The sequence below is a fragment of the Perca fluviatilis genome, chromosome 5, assembly GCF_010015445.1.
Source record: "Perca fluviatilis chromosome 5, GENO_Pfluv_1.0, whole genome shotgun sequence".
NCBI lineage: Eukaryota > Metazoa > Chordata > Actinopteri > Perciformes > Percidae > Perca > Perca fluviatilis.
In genome coordinates, this window is record NC_053116.1 from 35,278,237 (window position 1) to 35,296,590 (window position 18,354).

Sequence of the window (18,354 nt, forward strand, 5' to 3'; positions counted from 1 at the left end):
AAATACATGTAAATATAAATATATAAATGACTCAATATAGTTCAATAAATAAATATGTTTTACTTCTTTTATTTCAGGAGACTTTTATTTTAAAGATCTAAATGTATTTATTTCAGGGGACTTTAATTTCATAAGCCCACATTTGTTCATCTCCCTCTCTTTTTATTTCCACTTCTTACAGTCAAATGAAGGGTTGTGGCTATCTCACAGAGTCAGACTAAAAGCAACAGCTATTAGCCTGGAATCGCCAGCATATCACTATCTGCCAGAGGAAATAAAAAAAACATGAGTTTGGCAGATTTGTCTGGTTTCCAGGCTAACTAGCTAGTGCAGTCTCACCGCTGAGACTGCTTTGCAAGGAGGAGAGCGGGTGACGACTCAGGCAAGTTCTGCAGTCGGACGACACCCAGCGCCGGGGGCCGGGTCGCAACAGGCTGGTAATACTCCAATAGGCCTACAGCAATTCTGCGATAATCAATATATTACTATACAATCCTATAATGATACATCACGATATCGGCCTATAACTAACAGAACTGACAGCTGCAACCAAGATCTTGGTGCCATCCTAATCCAAGGAAACATGCTGGGCGAAAAAAAAACATTAGGACTCCGGGGAGTAAACTCCCAGAGCTAGGTTAGTAACAAGCATTTCTGGATCTCCTCACTCCCTAACTATAAGCTTGATCAAAGAGGAGCGTTTTCAGTTTATTCTTAAATGTGGTGATGGAGTCTTTTCTTAGTTCTTGTCAGAACACGCGCTGCAGCATTCTGGATCAGCTGGAGAGTCTTAAGGGACTTATTTGAGCTGATAAGGAATTACAGTAGTCCAGCCTGGAAGTAACGAATGCATGGATTAGTTTTTCAGCATCTTTTTTTGAGACAGCTGATATTCCTAATTTTGGCAATGTTACAAAGATGAAAAAAGACTGTTCTTGACGTTTGTTTTAGATGGGCGTTAAAGGATATATCCTGATCAAGATTTAAATGCCTATGAAAAGATTAAGTGCAGGTTTTCTCTCTTCATTCACTGCAAGTCTAAACTGTTAACAAATTCTGCAGCACACGTTTTTCAGCCTGTAAATTGAAATTACACGCTGGCTGGGACAGCTGTTATTTTCCTCCAACTGCTGTCCGCCATCCCGTCGAAAACCTCTATATAAAATATAATTTTTTTTATATTTTATATGTAATATATCCATCTGTATATTGATATACAGATAGATATATGACGTGTATATATATATATCAAATCACTTGATAATGTATCCCTCTATTTTTCAATTCACATGGATTTTCATCACCTCATTTTTAATTTTTTCATTTTTGTTCCTTCCACCTCGAGTCCACACTCCAAGTCAGTGGGGGGCGATAATGCACCCGGAAGTTGTTTGCCAACCACCATTAATTTCAAGTGAAGAAGAACAAACCACCACAACAGAAGAAGAAGAGCGACTCGTTCTGCAGATGGCTGGTGCTTTGAAAGAAAAACAACTTGTGAAACATGTTTATGCTGCGTTGCAGGTAAAAGAAGTTCAAGTTATAGGGACACATTTTAGTTCAATCATAGCGCGTGCTTTGCGGACGTTTGGTTAATTTTGTTTAATTATCATAAAGGAACACTTCTGCTCCTCTTATTTTTGGGCTGCTAACTTAGCCATAACATAATGTTAGCACTTCATACGTTCCTGCGGGATCCGTTCACAAAGCATAAATCATAACGATAATTTAAAGCTGTTACCCAGCAGCGGGTTATATATCCGAAGATGACTGCATTACAACCAAATATATTTTCATTTTGAGGACGTGATGGTGAACAGACCTGTGTATGGTATTAAAACAGTCTCATAAGGATTTGCAACTTGTTAAACCCAATTCTTATAACAACGATATCTAGGGCTGCTCCCTCTTAGTCGACTAATTGGTTGCTTTGGTCTTAGTCAACTTAGATTTCTTTAGTCCATTAGTCATGTTTTATGCTTTTTTTCATGCTGAATGACTTATTTCCAAGAAACGTACCAGCACATCTCTGGTAAACACTAGAATTAAAGTGGTGCTTTTGCATGACTCTTTGCGGAGAAACTCAGATTTACAGATCTGTCAATTTAAATCAACTAATCGATTAGTCGCTACAATTGAATGAGTGTTAGTCAACTAAGAATTTCTTCAATCAAGCACAGCTCTAATGATATCACATCTGAACGTGACATTAAGTCTAATACATTGGGTAACAATAAATGTGAATTTTGTCAAATTGAAGAAGAAACTATTGTACATTCATTCTGGGTGTGTCGGTATTCTGTGGAGTTCTGGGAGAAAATTTTAAACTATTTCAATATTCAAAAGAATCACGGTATTAAATTGGAAGCAAAATATGTTATTCTTAATTATGATAACAAAAACAAAACAATACATAGGATTATCAACCTATTAATTCTACAAGGGAAATTTCATATCCATAAAGCGAACTTTTCTAAATCTCGGCCAGCTTTTACTCACTTCAGAATTGAATTTCGGAATTTTTTTAGTCTATCCAAATCATTAATAAGTAAAGTATTTATATAGCTGATGTACTGGAAGAGTTTGTCAAGGAAATGTGATTATATAGCCTACATTTCATGTCACCTTTTCTTTGTGTTGTAGATTAGATTAGATAATACTTTATTCATCCCACAATGGGGAAATTCACAGGTATTCTCTGTATTTTGTATTGTTTTCTTTTTATAATTCTTTTTTTTTGTCTTTATTTCTTCTTGAATTTTATTTATATTTTTTTATCATTAAGTAAGGTTGTAAAGTTCTTTGGATGGGAATGAATATATTTTTGTTATGTTTTGTAGGTATGATGCCGAAATGTTTAAACACTGTATAACATATTTGTAAAGTTTGTGATAATAAATAAATAATACAGTGGGTAAGGGCGCCATCAGATAATAATACTGAACAATATTTAACAAAGACAATACTAAAGATACACTCTTAGGGTTTTATTATTTCTGCAATTTGAAAAAAATATTGTTTGAATATATTATTATCATTTTGGTAAATATTTGTCAAAAAATGGTATACAGTACATCCAAAACATTCAGCACTCTACCTGAACTAAAACCTTGATGACTCTTCATATATACATGGCATAAGGAAAGGTTTTTCACATGAACAATTGTTATTCTCACTGTCCCTTGGCATGTATTTCTGCAATAAAAGAGTAATGGACTACATCAAATCGTCTTAAAATTGAATATCCTGTCTGTGTTGTGTTTTTGTTGAGGCTGCGTCCTGTCCCTTGGTGGAAGGTCTGTACCTACAGGAAGCAGACAGCATGCTGCAGTTGCTGTGTACTCCCTCTCAGCACCGCACCGACATACTGGCATGGATCTGCAGCAGGTAGAATAAGCGACACAGAACCCTGTTCTCATTCATCAAACATAATTCGTATACATATAAAGTGAATCCCTCTGCCCTGTCTTGTCCTGTCGCTTTACAGTATCAACCCAAACTTTGCCAATTCCAAGACGATAGCAATGGGATTCAAAGGCCCAGATGTTTTAACCAAAGGTAATGTTGTTGTCTGTCAAAGGCTAACTTTCCTACACAGCACACGCTTCACAGTCTTGCATGTCTTTTGATAGACACCTAATGGAAGAGAATGTAATAACCTCATTGTGTGCATATGCAATAGTTCCATTTTGTACCCCTTTAGTCTAAAACAATCCCTCATGCTGCTGTGGTGTTTTTGTACAAACAGAAATGGCTGTCCTTGGGCAGGAGCTGATGCTGTGCAAAGCAGATGACCTGGACCTGATCAGGGTGAGAGGTTGCATTAAATTAGTGTAGCTGTAATCTATTTATATATAAAGATATGCATCGTCACAATAAAATGACAGAAAATGTCCTGTTTTGTCTGTCAAAACCATTGATCCAGGGTGATGCGAGTCCTTACTCACAGCTTCGGTTCCTCGAGCAGCTTTTAACTTTAATACCTGGCTGCAAGGAGTCTGCTGTGCACAGGGCGGATCAAGAGATGCTACTGAACGAGCTCTTCGCCGCCGAGAATCTGCCCAACTTCACACAAATGCTCAAACCCACACTCGACCCGTGGCCTGCACACATAAAGTATGTATGCTGTCTTTAATTATCCTGTTGCACACATATTTTGGGCCCTATCTTGCACCCGGCGCAGCGCAAAGCCTGATGCATGTGTCTTTGCTAGTTTAAGACCGACGCAGTTGTCAATTTCCCGTCCACGCTCGCATCGTTTAAATAGAAAATGCACCTTGGCCCATCTGCGCGCCCATGGGCGTGCTGGTCTTACAGGGAGGTGGGTTCAGGTGCATTCTTGGCGTATTGCTATCTTGAGGCATCGCACCATTGACCAACAAAAACCTGGTCTAAAGTCAATAACGCAGTTATTTTAATGTTACACACACACAGGGACGCGTAGCAGCACACACACATGCAAAAGATTAAAAACAAAAATATTACAATGTGAAATAGTATTATGATATGATCTGCTCGCGCGCTTTCACTTCACGCACCAACAGATCAGTTTCTTCTCCTGAATATCTCTCTTTCCTGCTCAGCAAATCCTCCATCATAATAGCAATGCGCCAAGGTCCAAACGCGCCTGGCTTTTAAAGGGAATGGGAGATGACACTCTGGTTTATTGCATGTTACGCCCAAAACACACCTATGATTTAATGAAGACACTAAGTACAACCCTTTTGAACCATGCGCCCGGACCATTTTTTCTGCCATTAAACTACCAAAAGTGGATTCGTACACACCCTAAAAGAAGTTTGGTTCCCTGTTGTTGCCTTCTCCAACCCCTCTTACTGCTTCTCCTTACTTCGCAGGGCTTTACACATAGCCAACAAGTCATCCTGTAAGCCAAGTAGAGAAGGGGCTGCTGATGTTGCCGCCCTTCTACAGCTGACTCAGTCAACACTGGAGCAGCTGAAGTCAGAGGTATGGTGTTCATGTGGCCGTCGGTGATGCCTGCAGCATTATAGAGCCTTTAATTATAGAGCCTTTAATGCTGAAACAGGGTGTCCATGCTAAATTACTACAGTGTGAATTAAAACTGTTTGTCACACACTCAAAGGTATTTTCCTAACGTTCTTCGGATCAGTAATGGTTCTTTAAATAGCGGTATTATGATGCACAAGCACCAAGCCCATAGGTTTGGCTGGACGTGGCGGAATGTCACTGTAGTAATGGTCGCTCTCTGTTTTCTGTGTTCTTCTCTTCCTACACTCTTGTTCTCCTCAGTGTGAATTCCTGAGCAGTGAGGCTCAGAGTCCCGGCGTCCTCTCTCCGAGCTCGTTGCGTGTGGCGGCGTGCGACCTCCAGGTGTTGATGGCTACTTTCAGCCATGTTTTTGAAACCGACTTGAGATCTTACTGCAGCAGAGATCCCCCCAGCTTCAGCACAGAGACCGACGTCTTCCAGAGAATACACCAACTACTGCTGGCCTTCATCACGGTACTCCCACATGTCGTAAACGGGTGCAAGAATCAGTCTCAACACAAGCCCGACCTGTAGAAGGAAAAAAAAAAAAACTCACCCTTTCTCTCTTGCGTGTGTCTTGTTTCTCAGGAGCTGGAAATGCTTAAGGAAGTATCAGAAGCTTCAGTATCCATGAACGAGGACGTAAACAAGCTACAAACACAGCCTCGCTACTGGAGCCGAGGAGATAAGCGTAACTTACGTAAGTGCAACGTGACATCATGACTTTGCGTAAACATACACGCCACTTTCTTAAGCCAAGTGGTGTGTTATCTGTACGTATTTTGAGCTATCCACGTGTATGTTTACGCCGAAGCACGGGACGTTGCATTTGGAGCTATCCGCGGGACAAGATCCCCGGTCTCCTGGGTGAAAGTCCTGTGTTTGACCCATCCACCACCCCGACCAACCTCCCTACGCGGATTTTCGCCCTTCCGTACTACTCGCTATGGCGTAAAATGCCACGCGATCGCAAGGTAATGTAAGTCAGTGGAGGCCAAGGCGTCGATAAACACTCTAAAAAGCGAGTATGCATATTGATAACACGCCAAAATGGCATACGAATTAGCATGTCATACATACGCCACTTAATGAGATCAGTCTGGTAAGTGAATATTCTCTTTCACATGCACACTCGCATTGGTTTCTCGCACATTGGTAAATCTTTGTTTCCTGCTTTTTTTTTTTTTTTCCAGCCGACCAATTGGAGGAACTTACGAGGCGAATTAGAGACTTTTCTTCCCTGCTTCATTCCTGATGGCATCCTTAACACCATGCAGTGCACGCACACGCTGTCCAAAAACATCAAATGTTGACAAAAAAGTCCTTAACAGAATGCAGTAATAATGGGAGAGTCTGATCTATTGTTGTTACAATTTTAAAGTTTGTTGTTTGATTTTACAAAGGTTAAACAGTCAACGGCATCAGTTGCTCTGAAACATTTTAGCAGAACTCATCTTTGTGTATCTGTGTGTATGTCATAGAACTAAAACTGTTTATTACTCTTAACTTCAGTAGGACTGAGATGTCGGGCAGGTTTTTTGTAATCATTCACATAATACTAAAAACACTTTATTCCATGTAGTTAACATGGATTTTTTTTTTTAAGATTATTTTTGGGCATTTCCGCCTTTTAATGGATAGGAAAGCTAGATATGAAAGGGGAGAGAGAGAGGGAAGACATGCAGGAAATTGTCACAGGTCAGACTCGAACCCTGGACCTTCTGCGTCTAGGAATAAACCTCTATATATGTGCGCCTGCTCTACCAACTGAGCTAACCCGGCCACAGTTGACATGAATTTCTATACAGTAATAGGCAGAAGGGTTTGTTTTGTTGATAAATGTTATTGTGTAATCAGAATTCAACGTTCCTCCTTTTTGTTTTTTCACCCCTACTTGTATTGTCCTTTGCAGTACTCCAAATGTTCATATTATATTGCTGAATAAATTGAAATGTTTTAAACTTCAGTGGTAACAGGTTTGATATTGCGAAGTTTCATTTATTGTGCTTTTTTTGATTTATCTTTTAGGGCTGCAGCAATTAGTTTTGATAGACAGAAAATGTTGATAGGCGATCAATCATTTCAGGTTGTTTCATTACAAACAAGTTAAACATTCACTGGTCCATGTGAGGATTTGCTGCTCCTCTGCGGTCTTGTATTAGAGCTGCAAAGATCTATCGATTAGTTTAACTATTCAGTTAATTGTCAACTATTTTGATAATTGGTTAGAGTATTTCTTATGAAAAAAAAAAAAAGGAAAATTCTCTTTTTCCAGCTTGTTAAATGTGAACATGTTCCAGTTTCTTCTCTCCTCTGACAGTAAACAGAATATCTTTGAGTTGTGGACAAAACAAGACATTTGAGGACGTCATCTTGGGCTTTGGGAAACACTGATCCACATTTTTTACCATTTTGCATCCTATCGACAACTATTCGATTAATCGAGAAAATAATTGACAATGAAAATAGTAAGTTGCAGCCCTATTTTGTATCATTTAAAATATATGGATAAAACAAAACTAGCAATTTAATTACATCACACTGGCCTGTGCAGAAGAGCCAAACCGTCTCAGATGGAGACAACAACTTAACTGCACGCCGTTAGGTTTAACACAATCTTAACAGCTTCTGACAGATGGTGAAAAAGCTGGTGTCTTGCGTAGGGCTGCACAATTAATCGCAATTCGAAATCGCAATATGGACTAGTGCAATATCCAAATCGGGGGGCGCAATATTTGTTAATGGCAAAATATGTCTAACCGTTCTGAATTAAGTATTGTGGTGCTGCAGAGATGTCCCAGCCTACAAATCCTATCCTACAGACTAAAGAGAAAAAAAAATCTTTGTTTGGTACAGATCCTCGCAAAAGAATCACACTATAATGATTTTAATTTCTTTCCATGTTAATAATTTTCAATGAAAATGAGAAGGATACAAAAACGATCATTCCCCTCCAATATCGTGAATCATATCGCAATCGCAACATTAAAATAATCGCAATTACCGGTAGATATTTTCCTCATATCGTGCAGCCCTAGTCTTGTTGTGTATACCATGACATCTTTTCCTGCATCTCTCACTGGTTCAACGGAGTAAAAAAAATCATTAACAGGAAGTGGGCTATGCTTTTATATTTAATGTGCCATCATTACATTATTACATACACGTATGTACACCGGTTGATCCCATAACTAACATATCTGGTGTCCAAAGAAAGTTCAATAAACTGGCAGTAATCAAAGCTGTCCATCCATGTGGATTGAAATAGGGTTTAAAGTACTGCAGGCCAATGTTTCCAGGGGTTGAACTGCCAGCGGTGGTCCTCTCCATCTCCCCCCTTCACACGGACAGCTCTGCCCCCTGAGCGTGATTGAGGAGCCCCGCAGTCAGAAGCCTTTGCCGGCCAGCCATTCCTTCAGCTCGGTATCGAAGTGACCTTTGACCTTTAACGTCATGGTGACCTCGTTGACCTGTGTGGGCAGCTCTTTCCCCGTCACCTCCTTAAGAAATTGCTTCACGTCCTTCTCCAGGGCCCAGATGTCCCCCTCCACTTTCCGTACGAGCGTCGTCCTGCGGCTGCCGTGGGTCAGGTCCGAGTAAACCGGGATGTTGTGCATGCGGGAGCGGCGGATCATGTAGGGCAGAGGCGGCGGGGAGTCTGCCGGAGGGGTCCAGCCAGACGGGGTAGGACCGGCGTGCTTGGGCGGAGCGGGGACCCGTGACGGCGGGATGAGCCGCTCTACGAACTTGTATTCGTCCGTAGATTCTGACAGGCCTATAATGGCCCTCTTGTTTTCTTCTGGAGCAGCGTTACAAACAAACCTAAGCCCGACAGCCGCGGCAGGACGTGCCGGGCTGAGAGCTCCTCGCAGCAGCCCGCGGAGCACGGCGGACCGAAGGGTAAAGCAGGCCGCCATGTTGTTTAGCATGTAAAGCAGCCGGACCGGAAACAGTGAAGAACTTCTTCTACTTCTTCTTCTGGCTTTCCGGCAGACTAGAAGTCTTGCTGCCTCTCACAGGACAGTTTAAGTAACATTCGAAAGTATTGTCAAATTCAGTGGAGTTAGTCCTGTAGCAGAGATCAAATCCATGACGGCTTCCACTATCTCAAATTGATATTCAGGTGGATTTAGTAAGGATCTCAATGTCATGTTCTGTATTCCCATGATGTGACATAGCGCAGTGAACAACTGTTCTCTTTCATTTTTGTATTGAAGACAGTCCAAAAGTACATGGTGAACATTTAGTTTCTGTTTGTAGATTCCACAAAGTCCATCCTCATGCTTGCCCCTCTTTGCTAGATCCCCATGCAAGTCCACAATGCCCGAGTCTCAGCCTTGTCATTATTACGGAGTGTCTTCTTTCTTTGCCCAAATAGCACTGCTCTGCCTGTAGCTACCCTATTTTGAATTGAAAAATAATGACGACCCCTCTTTTCCTTTTCCCACTTCCTTTGACACACTGCTGTAACATTTTTCTTAATGACAGACCGGCATTCAGATATCCCAACACATACCCTTAAATCAATGTCTCTTTTCAGTGCCATTTTAGCTGCCTTATCTGCTATCTCATTCCCATCTACCCCAACATGGGCAGGCACCCAAAAAAACAACAACACCAATCCTCCAGCCTTCTCGATCTTATACACCACAGCCATCACTTCCATAATAAGGTCTGGCCTGGCTCCCCAATTGCTTCCTATCAGAGTTTTTAAAACTGAGGCCGAATCTGAACATATAAACACTTCTTGGCAGCACTTCTTCCACCCACTGTAGTGCCCAAATTATAGCTATTAGCTCTGTTGTATGCACTGATACCCCCTCAGACAGTCGTTTGAGCTGTACAATTTCAAGTTGAGGAATATAAAAAGCAAAGCCCGACTTCCCAGTTTGTATTTAGTGAAGAACTTACTGTTCCGGCTCATTTTGCCAAATGGTTCCAGAAGATTTATGTAATTTATTCTGGTCTTGTCATGGGTGTATTAAGAGAATGAGTCTTATCCCCACACCTGTATTTGTTTTTGTTTGTTTCAAGATGTCTATGTACATTTATTTCCCAATATATTAGAAATGTATTGTTTGGCTTTTCTTACTCCTCCATATGAATACTATATCATCAATTAGATATTACTTGCAAGATCAAATTTCATATTCATAAATCATTTCCTGTTAATGCAACCTATGTTTTATATGTTTACCAATGCTGTTTGTTAAAAATAAATAAAAATGAAACTTCCTGTAGCTTCTTCTTCTTTTTCTGAATTTCAGGCAGACTGGATGCCTCACGGCACATTGCTGTCTCTTACAGGTCAGGATTAAATTGGAGTTTAAAACTATTTTATTTCTGTGTAATCCTGATTCTCGGTGGGATTAAGCAGGCTCTTCATTGTCACTGTCTTTCTGTCTTTGTTCCCAAGTGTGATAATGCAGCAACCTCTCTCTTTCTTCCACATAACAGAACATGAGTAGATGTTTCCCAGTTTGTTGTTTTCTGCAGGTTCCACACAGTCCAGTCTCATGTTTGGGAATTATGTCTAAAATAAGGCCCTAAGGCCTGACAAATCTGACTCCAATGTATTCAAATGAGGTTCCCCAGCCTGCCTATGGTCCCCCAGTGGCTAGAAATGGTGATAGGTGTAAACCGAGCCCTGGGTATCCTGCTCTGCCTTTGAGAAAATGAAAGCTCAGATGGGCTGATCTGGAATCCTCCCCCTTTCTCTGCTTTGCCCGCCCAGAGAATTTGGTCCACCCATGAGAGAGAGACATCATGGCTTTCAAACGAGCAAAGTGGCAGTTGGTCAAGGCCACACCCCCACCCTCCGCACCTTCTTACATTGGATTTAAGTTTACCAGAACACAAGGATCAATCTGAGACGAAGAGGTCAGTTAAACACAATTGTGGTTTCACAAAACAGAGACTTGTTTCCCTAGCAACAGACATCAAGTCAGAAGCTCGGTCCACCAAGTTGTCTTCCGAATTATGAGCTCCGATCTGTTCTCTCCCTCTCTCCCTTTAAGTTTTTATCCTATCCTCTAGACAGAAACTATTATCTTTCACAAACACACACACCAAGGTCGGGGCCTCTGTGTAGTGCAACTTCCTTTCCTAATCTCTTAACTTTAACTGTCTTTTAATTAATTATTATTAAATTGTCTTTTCCTGTTCTTCTGCTTATCTGTCTGGTACACAATGCATTCTTATGGCATAAAAGCCTAAACTATTTTTATGACTTAACCTTAACTTTCTGTTTAACCACTTCCTCAAGGACTAACACAGCTCTTTTGCATCACAATGCAATTTTAACTGTCAGCAACTTTTATTCTACAGTATCTTTACTGAGTTCCATGTTTTAGCCCACAGTGTCCCAGTTCCAGTCAAGTCATAGCAGCTGCATGCCTTTTCTCTCTCCCCAATTAAAAAAGTTAATTCTTTACACTATTTTGATGAGAGAACTAGTGATGTCTATTTCACTTTCTTATAGCCTTACATGTAACTCTCAACTTTTTATATTCTGTTGCTTTGTTCTCTGTTGGCCACTTTCTCAGGGCTCTGTAGGCACGGTTCCTATCTCTTGCTGCTTTATCACATGCTTTATTCCAACACAGTTGCAATGTAATTAAAGCCTCTCTAAAAAGTTAAACTGAAGAGAATGACACATAGTGGGAGGGATCTTCCTAATGTCCCTAGACTGGAGGAGTTTCCTGACTTGTTGGGCCTGTCTACTTCCTCAACGTTCTCTGGAGCTATACAACAGTGAGCTCTGAGACTACACATCTCAGCTCATATTCCCCCCATCAGCAGCAGACAAACAATTTCCCGATCGCTGCTGTGCCGTTATCAAAGAGGGGAGAATGGCGCACAGACTGAATGGAGAGGACATACCTCTGGATAAACTGGGTGACATAGAGGTAAGTGACACAGACACACAAACCCTCTCCCATTACCATTCTGTTTTGTTCCGTTTCTGTTCTGCTCTATTTTGTTCTCTAAAACAGTGATGCCAAACCAACCCAAACAAACTACCCTTCATTAAGTGCCATGAATAGATCAATGGCAAACATGTTGCATTTGCTTTTATTGTATTCAGATGTGAATTATATCCCAGCTCCTTTCATTTAATCTTTAACCCTCTGAGGGCGAAAGACGCGTCCAAATGATGTTTGGCAAAACCCCTACTCAAAAAGTGATATTCCAAAATTTCATTTTAGACATTTATTTTTACAGGCAAGTCATTAAGAACAGGTTCTTATTTACAATGACGGCCTGACAATTGGCATAGCCACTTAGGGAAAGGGAAGGAGGGCTAGATAATAAATTTATTAGAAATACATACATTTTAGAAATTACATAAAATACAACCTAAGACTTTGGTAAACTAATTTCAGGAACGGAAAATATTTGTACAACACATCATAAGTTAAGGTTTGTTTTCAAAAGAGAGTTGAGGACTTTCAAACAGCCAACATCAACGTTTCATCTTCAGTGCCAAATTATCTCTTTACACATTGTTTAAAAAAATTCGGGAGCCACTATATGAACATTTTGATATGAAACACATCAGTTATATGCAAATACCTTTCAAAAGGTGAATTTAAGAAGATATGTGAAAATGCCCTTAGACTAAATAAATCTGTAAATAACTTTACACAGTTTTTGCCTTAATAAATTCATTATATTTACATTCATTAAGGATGTAACTGTAAATTGTTGGCAGTTAGATATTAGAGCTAAAAGGATTCAGAAATGGCTGAAAGCACTGACGTTTACTTTAAAAAGATGATTATCCAAGTATCGAGTGTTTATCATGTGTTCCTATTGCACACCAGAAGCTGGTGGAGGTCACTGGTAATACAGGGATGTCATTTACTTAATTTTCTTTGGCCTAAAGTTATCACACTTATTGGACTAAAATATATTTTTATATATTGCAGTAGGTGGAGAAACATGTTTATTTTTTCCTATTATCAACCAAATTACATGTCAACTTTGACCCATTGCACCCACTTTGGGTCCCACAGTGGTTGCCAAACTTTTTTGGCTTGTGACCCCTTAAAACAAAACAGTGTCTACTGTTGAACCCCAATAGACATTTTCCACGGCAGACGTGTTGACATGTCATAGTAGGAAAAGCACAGGTGTATTCAAAACCATTAATGATGGCTGCATCCCACTTAGGGGAGGCCCTGGTATTGTGCATGCTGACTCACTGAAATAGCTTACTGGGACACTTCATGGAACTGAGCCATCGTTAAGGTTATCAATTTCAGCCATGCTTCTCCTACTATGACAAGTCAAAATGTCTGCTGTGAAAAAGGTCCATTAATTAATAGGTGGCATGTTTAGCAGCCATGATCAGTTAAACCAAAGAGTGATTTACTCCTTGTTTTGTGGAATAATTATAGAAGGCTCCAAACGCCTAGAATTATCCAGCATTTCAAAAAAAGGGAAAGATTAAATAAAAAAAGTCTAAAAAAGAGGAACCTCCGTTAAAATGCCCAACAGAACCCCATGTGAAATCAGCGTTTCCATCCATAGTCGTCAGCTGTGCGTTGAGATGAATGAAAGCTGTGTGTGTCTCAGAGAGAGTTGCACCCAGGTGTGACATCTCGTCTATGCTACAGGACTGAACAAATCCCTGAGAAAAAAAGCCTTTTTTCCACTGATGTGGTTTAAACAAACAGACCAGTCTCTCTCTCTCAGTGGGCAGAGACAGATGAAGGTAGGGACAGAACTGTGACCAGGAGGATTTTTCTACCCAGAAGAACAATTTAACCAAATGTGCTGATTTTTATTTCATCACTGTTTGCTGTCCTGGCTTGTAAATGGTAGAATGAGCTCCCCATTGACATCAGGATGCCCGAAAGCCTACACATCTTCCGTCGCAGGCTAAAAAACACATCTCTTCCGACTACACCTTGGATGTTAAAACAACAATTTACAGTTGCACGTTCATATGGCTCTTTGTAGTTTGGCTTATTTAAAGCTAATGTACTTGCACTTACTTCTTGCTGTCTGGAGTTGGTTCCTTCAAGGTTAAAGGCACTTAATTGGAAGTGGCTTTAGATAAAAGCATCAGCTAAATGATGTAATGTAATGTAATAAAAAAAAAACATGCTTCAGAAGGAGATGTGTCATTTTGGAGGAGTCAGTGGGGGAAATGTGTGGTTGTCAGCAGGGGTCACTATACTATCATCAACCAACGGATACAAGATGGTAGCTGGAAAATACTTCTTGTAGACATAACAAACTGAGATTGGTCAATGTCTACGAGAAGTATTTTCCATGGATGGTAAAATGAACTCTAGTGCGATTCAACCGCAGGTGTGAAAGCCCCCTAATACCTGCTTTACAACAGTGCCGCTTAGTGTTCAAAGCTGCACATAGAGCTAGAACGCAACAGTCATTCATTCCAATTTTTCAATAAAATGCACTGCTATTCTATTTGTCCACTGGGGGTGGTTCTGTCATAAGAGTAGGCCCAATGCTGGAAACGTTATTATAGATCCCAAGTGCTTGACACAACACTGTCAAGCGTAGGCTACTGTTCATGCAGGAGCCACGGGTGGAAAATGCCTTTGTCAAAAAGGTGTGTCAAGCACTGTGCTTGGTTTGCTCACAGCACCTAAAGGAATATAATATTCAGCACCACTATCATCATGGCAATGATTTTACTGTCTGGCCCACTTAAGATCAAATTTGGCTGCATGTGGACTAAAATGAGTCTGACACTCCTGCAGGAAAGGACTATACGACCTATGTCGTTGTATGGTTTGGAGGACTTGTTGTCTCCTGTCACCTACAGAGTCAGTTTTAGTTCGCTCTCCCTGCACCAGGCAAGCACGTATCAGTTCACGGGACTAATCGTCAGATTTCTAGAGTTGTAGAAAGAGAACGCTCCACAGCGTGTTGCGTCTTGTTGCCATTCTTTCTCTCTCTCTCTCTCTCTCTCTCTCTTTGGCCCAGGTGAGTTATCACCTGCTGCTCTGCCACTCCCACGTCTCCTTTGACAACCTGAGTACATAGAGAGCATGGGAACAAAACACATAACACCTCTCTGGGTTTGTGACACATTGACTTGGACACATGTACGGAGAGCAATCAGACCTGTGCAGTATGCAGGGGTATAAATATAGACAGCGCATGACCGTGGGTGGGGGGGCCCCCGGGCCCTGCAACAATGTTTTGGGCAAAGTACGGCCCCTCGTAAGCGATTAAGATTGCCAGCTTGGAAACACGCCTGTGCTCAAAGCAGGAAGAACTGACGTTGATGTTGTGTGTAATAAGGACGCTGGAGGAGAGGTTTTAAGCCGCAGCTCACTTTACTTTCTGAGAACAGGAGCTTTTCCTTTCAGACCAACACAACTGTCACTTACGCATGCGCCAAGGCGTTACCAAACGAACACAGGTTACATCGTCCTGGACGGACATAACAGTTGAATGAAAAAAGGTGCCATTTCAAAAGTCAAACCCATCTCCATTGTGTTTTATGTATTATTTTGGTAAAATACTCAGTTAACCTGATGCACCACATGCACACAACATAACTTTGTAAACACAGAACCATCTTACCATCATTGGAAACTGTTTGGAAAATGGTGGGCACTTGCCAAAAAAAACTAACTAGCATGCACTAGGGCCCGTCATACCTTATGTCACTGGACCTGTGACAGAGAACAAAAGAATAACACTATTTCACAATCACTTTATCCTTTACTGCCAATGTGGATCTGTATGTAAAATAGCACCTGCGTGACTTTGTTCTTTAACAGGTCCTGAAACCTAATGTACCCTCTGAACACCCGCAGGCACACACCCCCTCTAGAAACTGCCCCATGAACTTGAATCACTACGCCACTAAGAAGAGCGCGGCTCAGAGCATGCTGGACGTTGCCCTGCTGATGGCCAACTCGTCTCAGCTGAAGACCGTTCTCTATGTGGGGCCTCATTACCGTTTCTACATCCCCCTCCTTGTCCTGCTGTCTCTGTCCATCACTTTACAGGTCTTGGTGGGGCTGCTGCTCGTATTTATTGGCAAGTGACCCAGACTTTTTGTTTCTCCATCTTTCTTGCACTCTTAATACCTTTGCTCTTGGAATCTTTACGTTGGGAAGGTGAGAAGAATCAAAGCAGGGAACATTGGTGCATTTGTTCTCCTCAGGACTTTTTCTGCCAACTTTATTAAGATCCTTTCTTTACTAAATCAACTTGTCAGACTCACCGTCCTACAGTTAGTAGTCGGATACTTCACTCTTCTGTGATTTGTAATATAAAAACATATTTGACATTTAAATTTGTATCTACAAGTGTGTAGACTATATCAGCTGTGTTTGGTACCGACATTTCATTTAATTTTTAATCATCTTTTTTTGTAATCCGTAACTAAACAGAACTTTCTTCTCTAAATCCAACATCAGTTTCCTTAAATAAAACCAAGTTCCAATTATTTTTTTCCCTTCCTCTCTTTATGTCTTTGCTCATCAGCTTTTCATGTAGCTCATTAAGTTTTGCTGTTGTGCGATTCTGTGCCAGCAGTGAAGTATGATCTGAACGACGAGAGTAAACACGCCAAGTTGAACAGGATGAACAACGTAGCGACAGTGCTTGTCTTCTTCACCGTCCTCATCAACATCTTCATCACAGCGCTTGGATATGAGGAAAATGCTGTCAGGTAGGCCATTACAGAAAACACATTCACAGTAGGCTCTCTTACTGTTGTAAACTCACCTCACCTTGTTTTTTTAACCAGGTCATCAGGGTCACCGGTGATGTCAGAGCCTCCGCTTTCCCTTCTGCCCTCCGACCTGAACATGGCTGTTGGCATTTAGACTGTCTTTGGACCAAAATAAGACTTTCTTTGTCCACCTTTTATCTCAAAGCCTTGAAATCTAAAGGGTTATGGCGGGACAGCAGCCTTTTTTCTAACGTCTGTATTGGCTCCCTGCAGTGAAGGAGAACTCGAGTCCTGGACTCTGACTCGAGTCGCTATTCTCTGGACTCGTGACTCGATTTGGACTTGGATGACTTAGACTTAAGGATTTATGAAATTGGGCTTGAGCATTCATGAAATAGGATTTGGAAGTTGGATGAAGTTTCTGACTACTTTTATGTGTAATAGGCAGTGATGGAGTACTCAAATCTGACTCGAGTCGCTATTCTCTGGACTCGAACTCAGGTAATGGTGACTCGACTCAGACTCTTCTTTGGTGACTCTGACTTGAACACTGGGGACTTGAGACTTGATTCGGACTTAACAGTTGGTGACTCGACTACAGCACTGGCTCCCTGTTCAAATTCTGACTGGTTTGTGCAAAGATTCACCAGCTGGAACAAACCTTTAATTCCTTAATGGATTTAATAGATTTACCATGAAAGACTTTTGTGAATGCAGGCTGAGACTTATACAACCTCTGGCTCACCAAGTAAATGTAGATGAACTGCATTTATATAGCGCTTTTCTAGTCTTAACCACTACTCAAAACGACGTACACATGGGCGCCATTCACCACGGCGCCCTATTCATACACTGGTGGCCGAGATTGCCATACAAGGTCTCCTCAGATAAACATTCATGCACATTCAGACACCGATGGCACAGCATCAGGAGCAATTTGGGGTTCAGTGTCTCGCCCAAGGACACTTCGACATGTAGACTGCCAGGGATCGAACCACTGACCCTGATTGGTAGACGACCGCTCTACCACCTGAGCCTCATCCTCACTGACTATCGACCACAACCTCAACTCAGAATCACAGCTGTTGAATTAAACTTGTGACGCCGTAGGACTACCAGTTTTGGCTTGTGTCTGTCTCTTTCAGATACCTGGAGCCAGGCGTTGTAAACATTCAGGGCCCAAACACTAGCAGGGAGGTAGGGGGGTGGGGGGCATGCTTTATTTACAGCAGCTATATGCACTATTTTTCAAGCCATTTGACAAAATAATGCCTAAAAATTTGTACATGATTTAGGAAAAACAAGATAGATGCCAAGGAAAAGAATGATCCTGTAGACCTGTCTTCATCATTCTGAAACCAGAACACAATACATGTTAAGGATTTTCACTCCTGACACCTAAAGACAGGCAAAAATGGTCTGATGTTACTATTTTTGAATTATATAACATAAGTTGGAATTTGGTGTTAACAGCATTGAGTAGAGTTCACAGAATTAATGTCAATATTTCACAGTAACAGAGCTTTTGCTCTGTTGGTTTGCCGGTCCAGTCAGAGAGACTGAGATAAATGACAGACAGATTCCCTACTTTTAAAGTGCTCAAATTATGCTTTTTCCCTTCCCTTATTGTTATATATCTTTTTTGTGCAAGTTATTTACAAAGTGAAAAAGTC

At 41.1% G+C, this 18,354-nt stretch overlaps 3 protein-coding genes across 3 annotated transcripts; 2 read left to right on the forward strand and 1 right to left on the reverse strand.

The window, feature by feature from the left end:
• The first annotated feature begins 420 nt into the window (after window positions 1–420).
• Window positions 421–6,976, forward strand: haus7 (HAUS augmin-like complex, subunit 7). The gene is made up of 10 exons (XM_039800675.1): window positions 421–437; window positions 1,346–1,524; window positions 3,272–3,387; window positions 3,488–3,558; window positions 3,749–3,810; window positions 3,926–4,116; window positions 4,857–4,968; window positions 5,272–5,484; window positions 5,599–5,710; window positions 6,204–6,976. The coding sequence occupies exons 2-10, from the start codon at window positions 1,375–1,377 to the stop codon at window positions 6,263–6,265; spliced, it is 1,089 nt and encodes a 362-aa protein (XP_039656609.1). The 5' UTR covers window positions 421–437; window positions 1,346–1,374; the 3' UTR covers window positions 6,266–6,976.
• Window positions 6,977–8,123: 1,147 nt separating this feature from the next.
• mrpl49 (mitochondrial ribosomal protein L49) lies at window positions 8,124–8,974 on the reverse strand. Its single transcript, XM_039800711.1, has one exon. The coding sequence runs from the start codon at window positions 8,937–8,939 to the stop codon at window positions 8,397–8,399; it is 543 nt and encodes a 180-aa protein (XP_039656645.1). The 5' UTR covers window positions 8,940–8,974; the 3' UTR covers window positions 8,124–8,396.
• A 2,774-nt stretch (window positions 8,975–11,748) lies between these two features.
• On the forward strand, window positions 11,749–18,354 carry si:dkey-93l1.9 (uncharacterized protein LOC562339 homolog). Its single transcript, XM_039800712.1, has 4 exons — window positions 11,749–11,918; window positions 15,780–16,041; window positions 16,543–16,678; window positions 16,757–18,354. The coding sequence occupies exons 1-4, from the start codon at window positions 11,862–11,864 to the stop codon at window positions 16,833–16,835; spliced, it is 534 nt and encodes a 177-aa protein (XP_039656646.1). The 5' UTR covers window positions 11,749–11,861; the 3' UTR covers window positions 16,836–18,354.

Bases quoted from the DNA above. Each gene is read 5' to 3' on its own strand.
- mrpl49 (XM_039800711.1), bottom strand. From the start codon at position 8,939: ATGCTAAACAACATGGCGGCCTGCTTTACCCTTCGGTCCGCCGTGCTC.
- haus7 (XM_039800675.1), top strand. From the start codon at position 1,375: ATGCACCCGGAAGTTGTTTGCCAACCACCATTAATTTCAAGTGAAGAA. The intron at 3,388-3,487 runs GTAGAATAAGCG...GTCGCTTTACAG, and splicing joins CTGGCATGGATCTGCAGCAG to TATCAACCCAAACTTTGCCA. The intron at 4,117-4,856 runs GTATGTATGCTG...CTTACTTCGCAG, and splicing joins CCGTGGCCTGCACACATAAA to GGCTTTACACATAGCCAACA.
- si:dkey-93l1.9 (XM_039800712.1), top strand. From the start codon at position 11,862: ATGGCGCACAGACTGAATGGAGAGGACATACCTCTGGATAAACTGGGT. The intron at 11,919-15,779 runs GTAAGTGACACA...GTTCTTTAACAG, and splicing joins ATAAACTGGGTGACATAGAG to GTCCTGAAACCTAATGTACC. The intron at 16,679-16,756 runs GTAGGCCATTAC...TTTTTTAACCAG, and splicing joins TATGAGGAAAATGCTGTCAG to GTCATCAGGGTCACCGGTGA.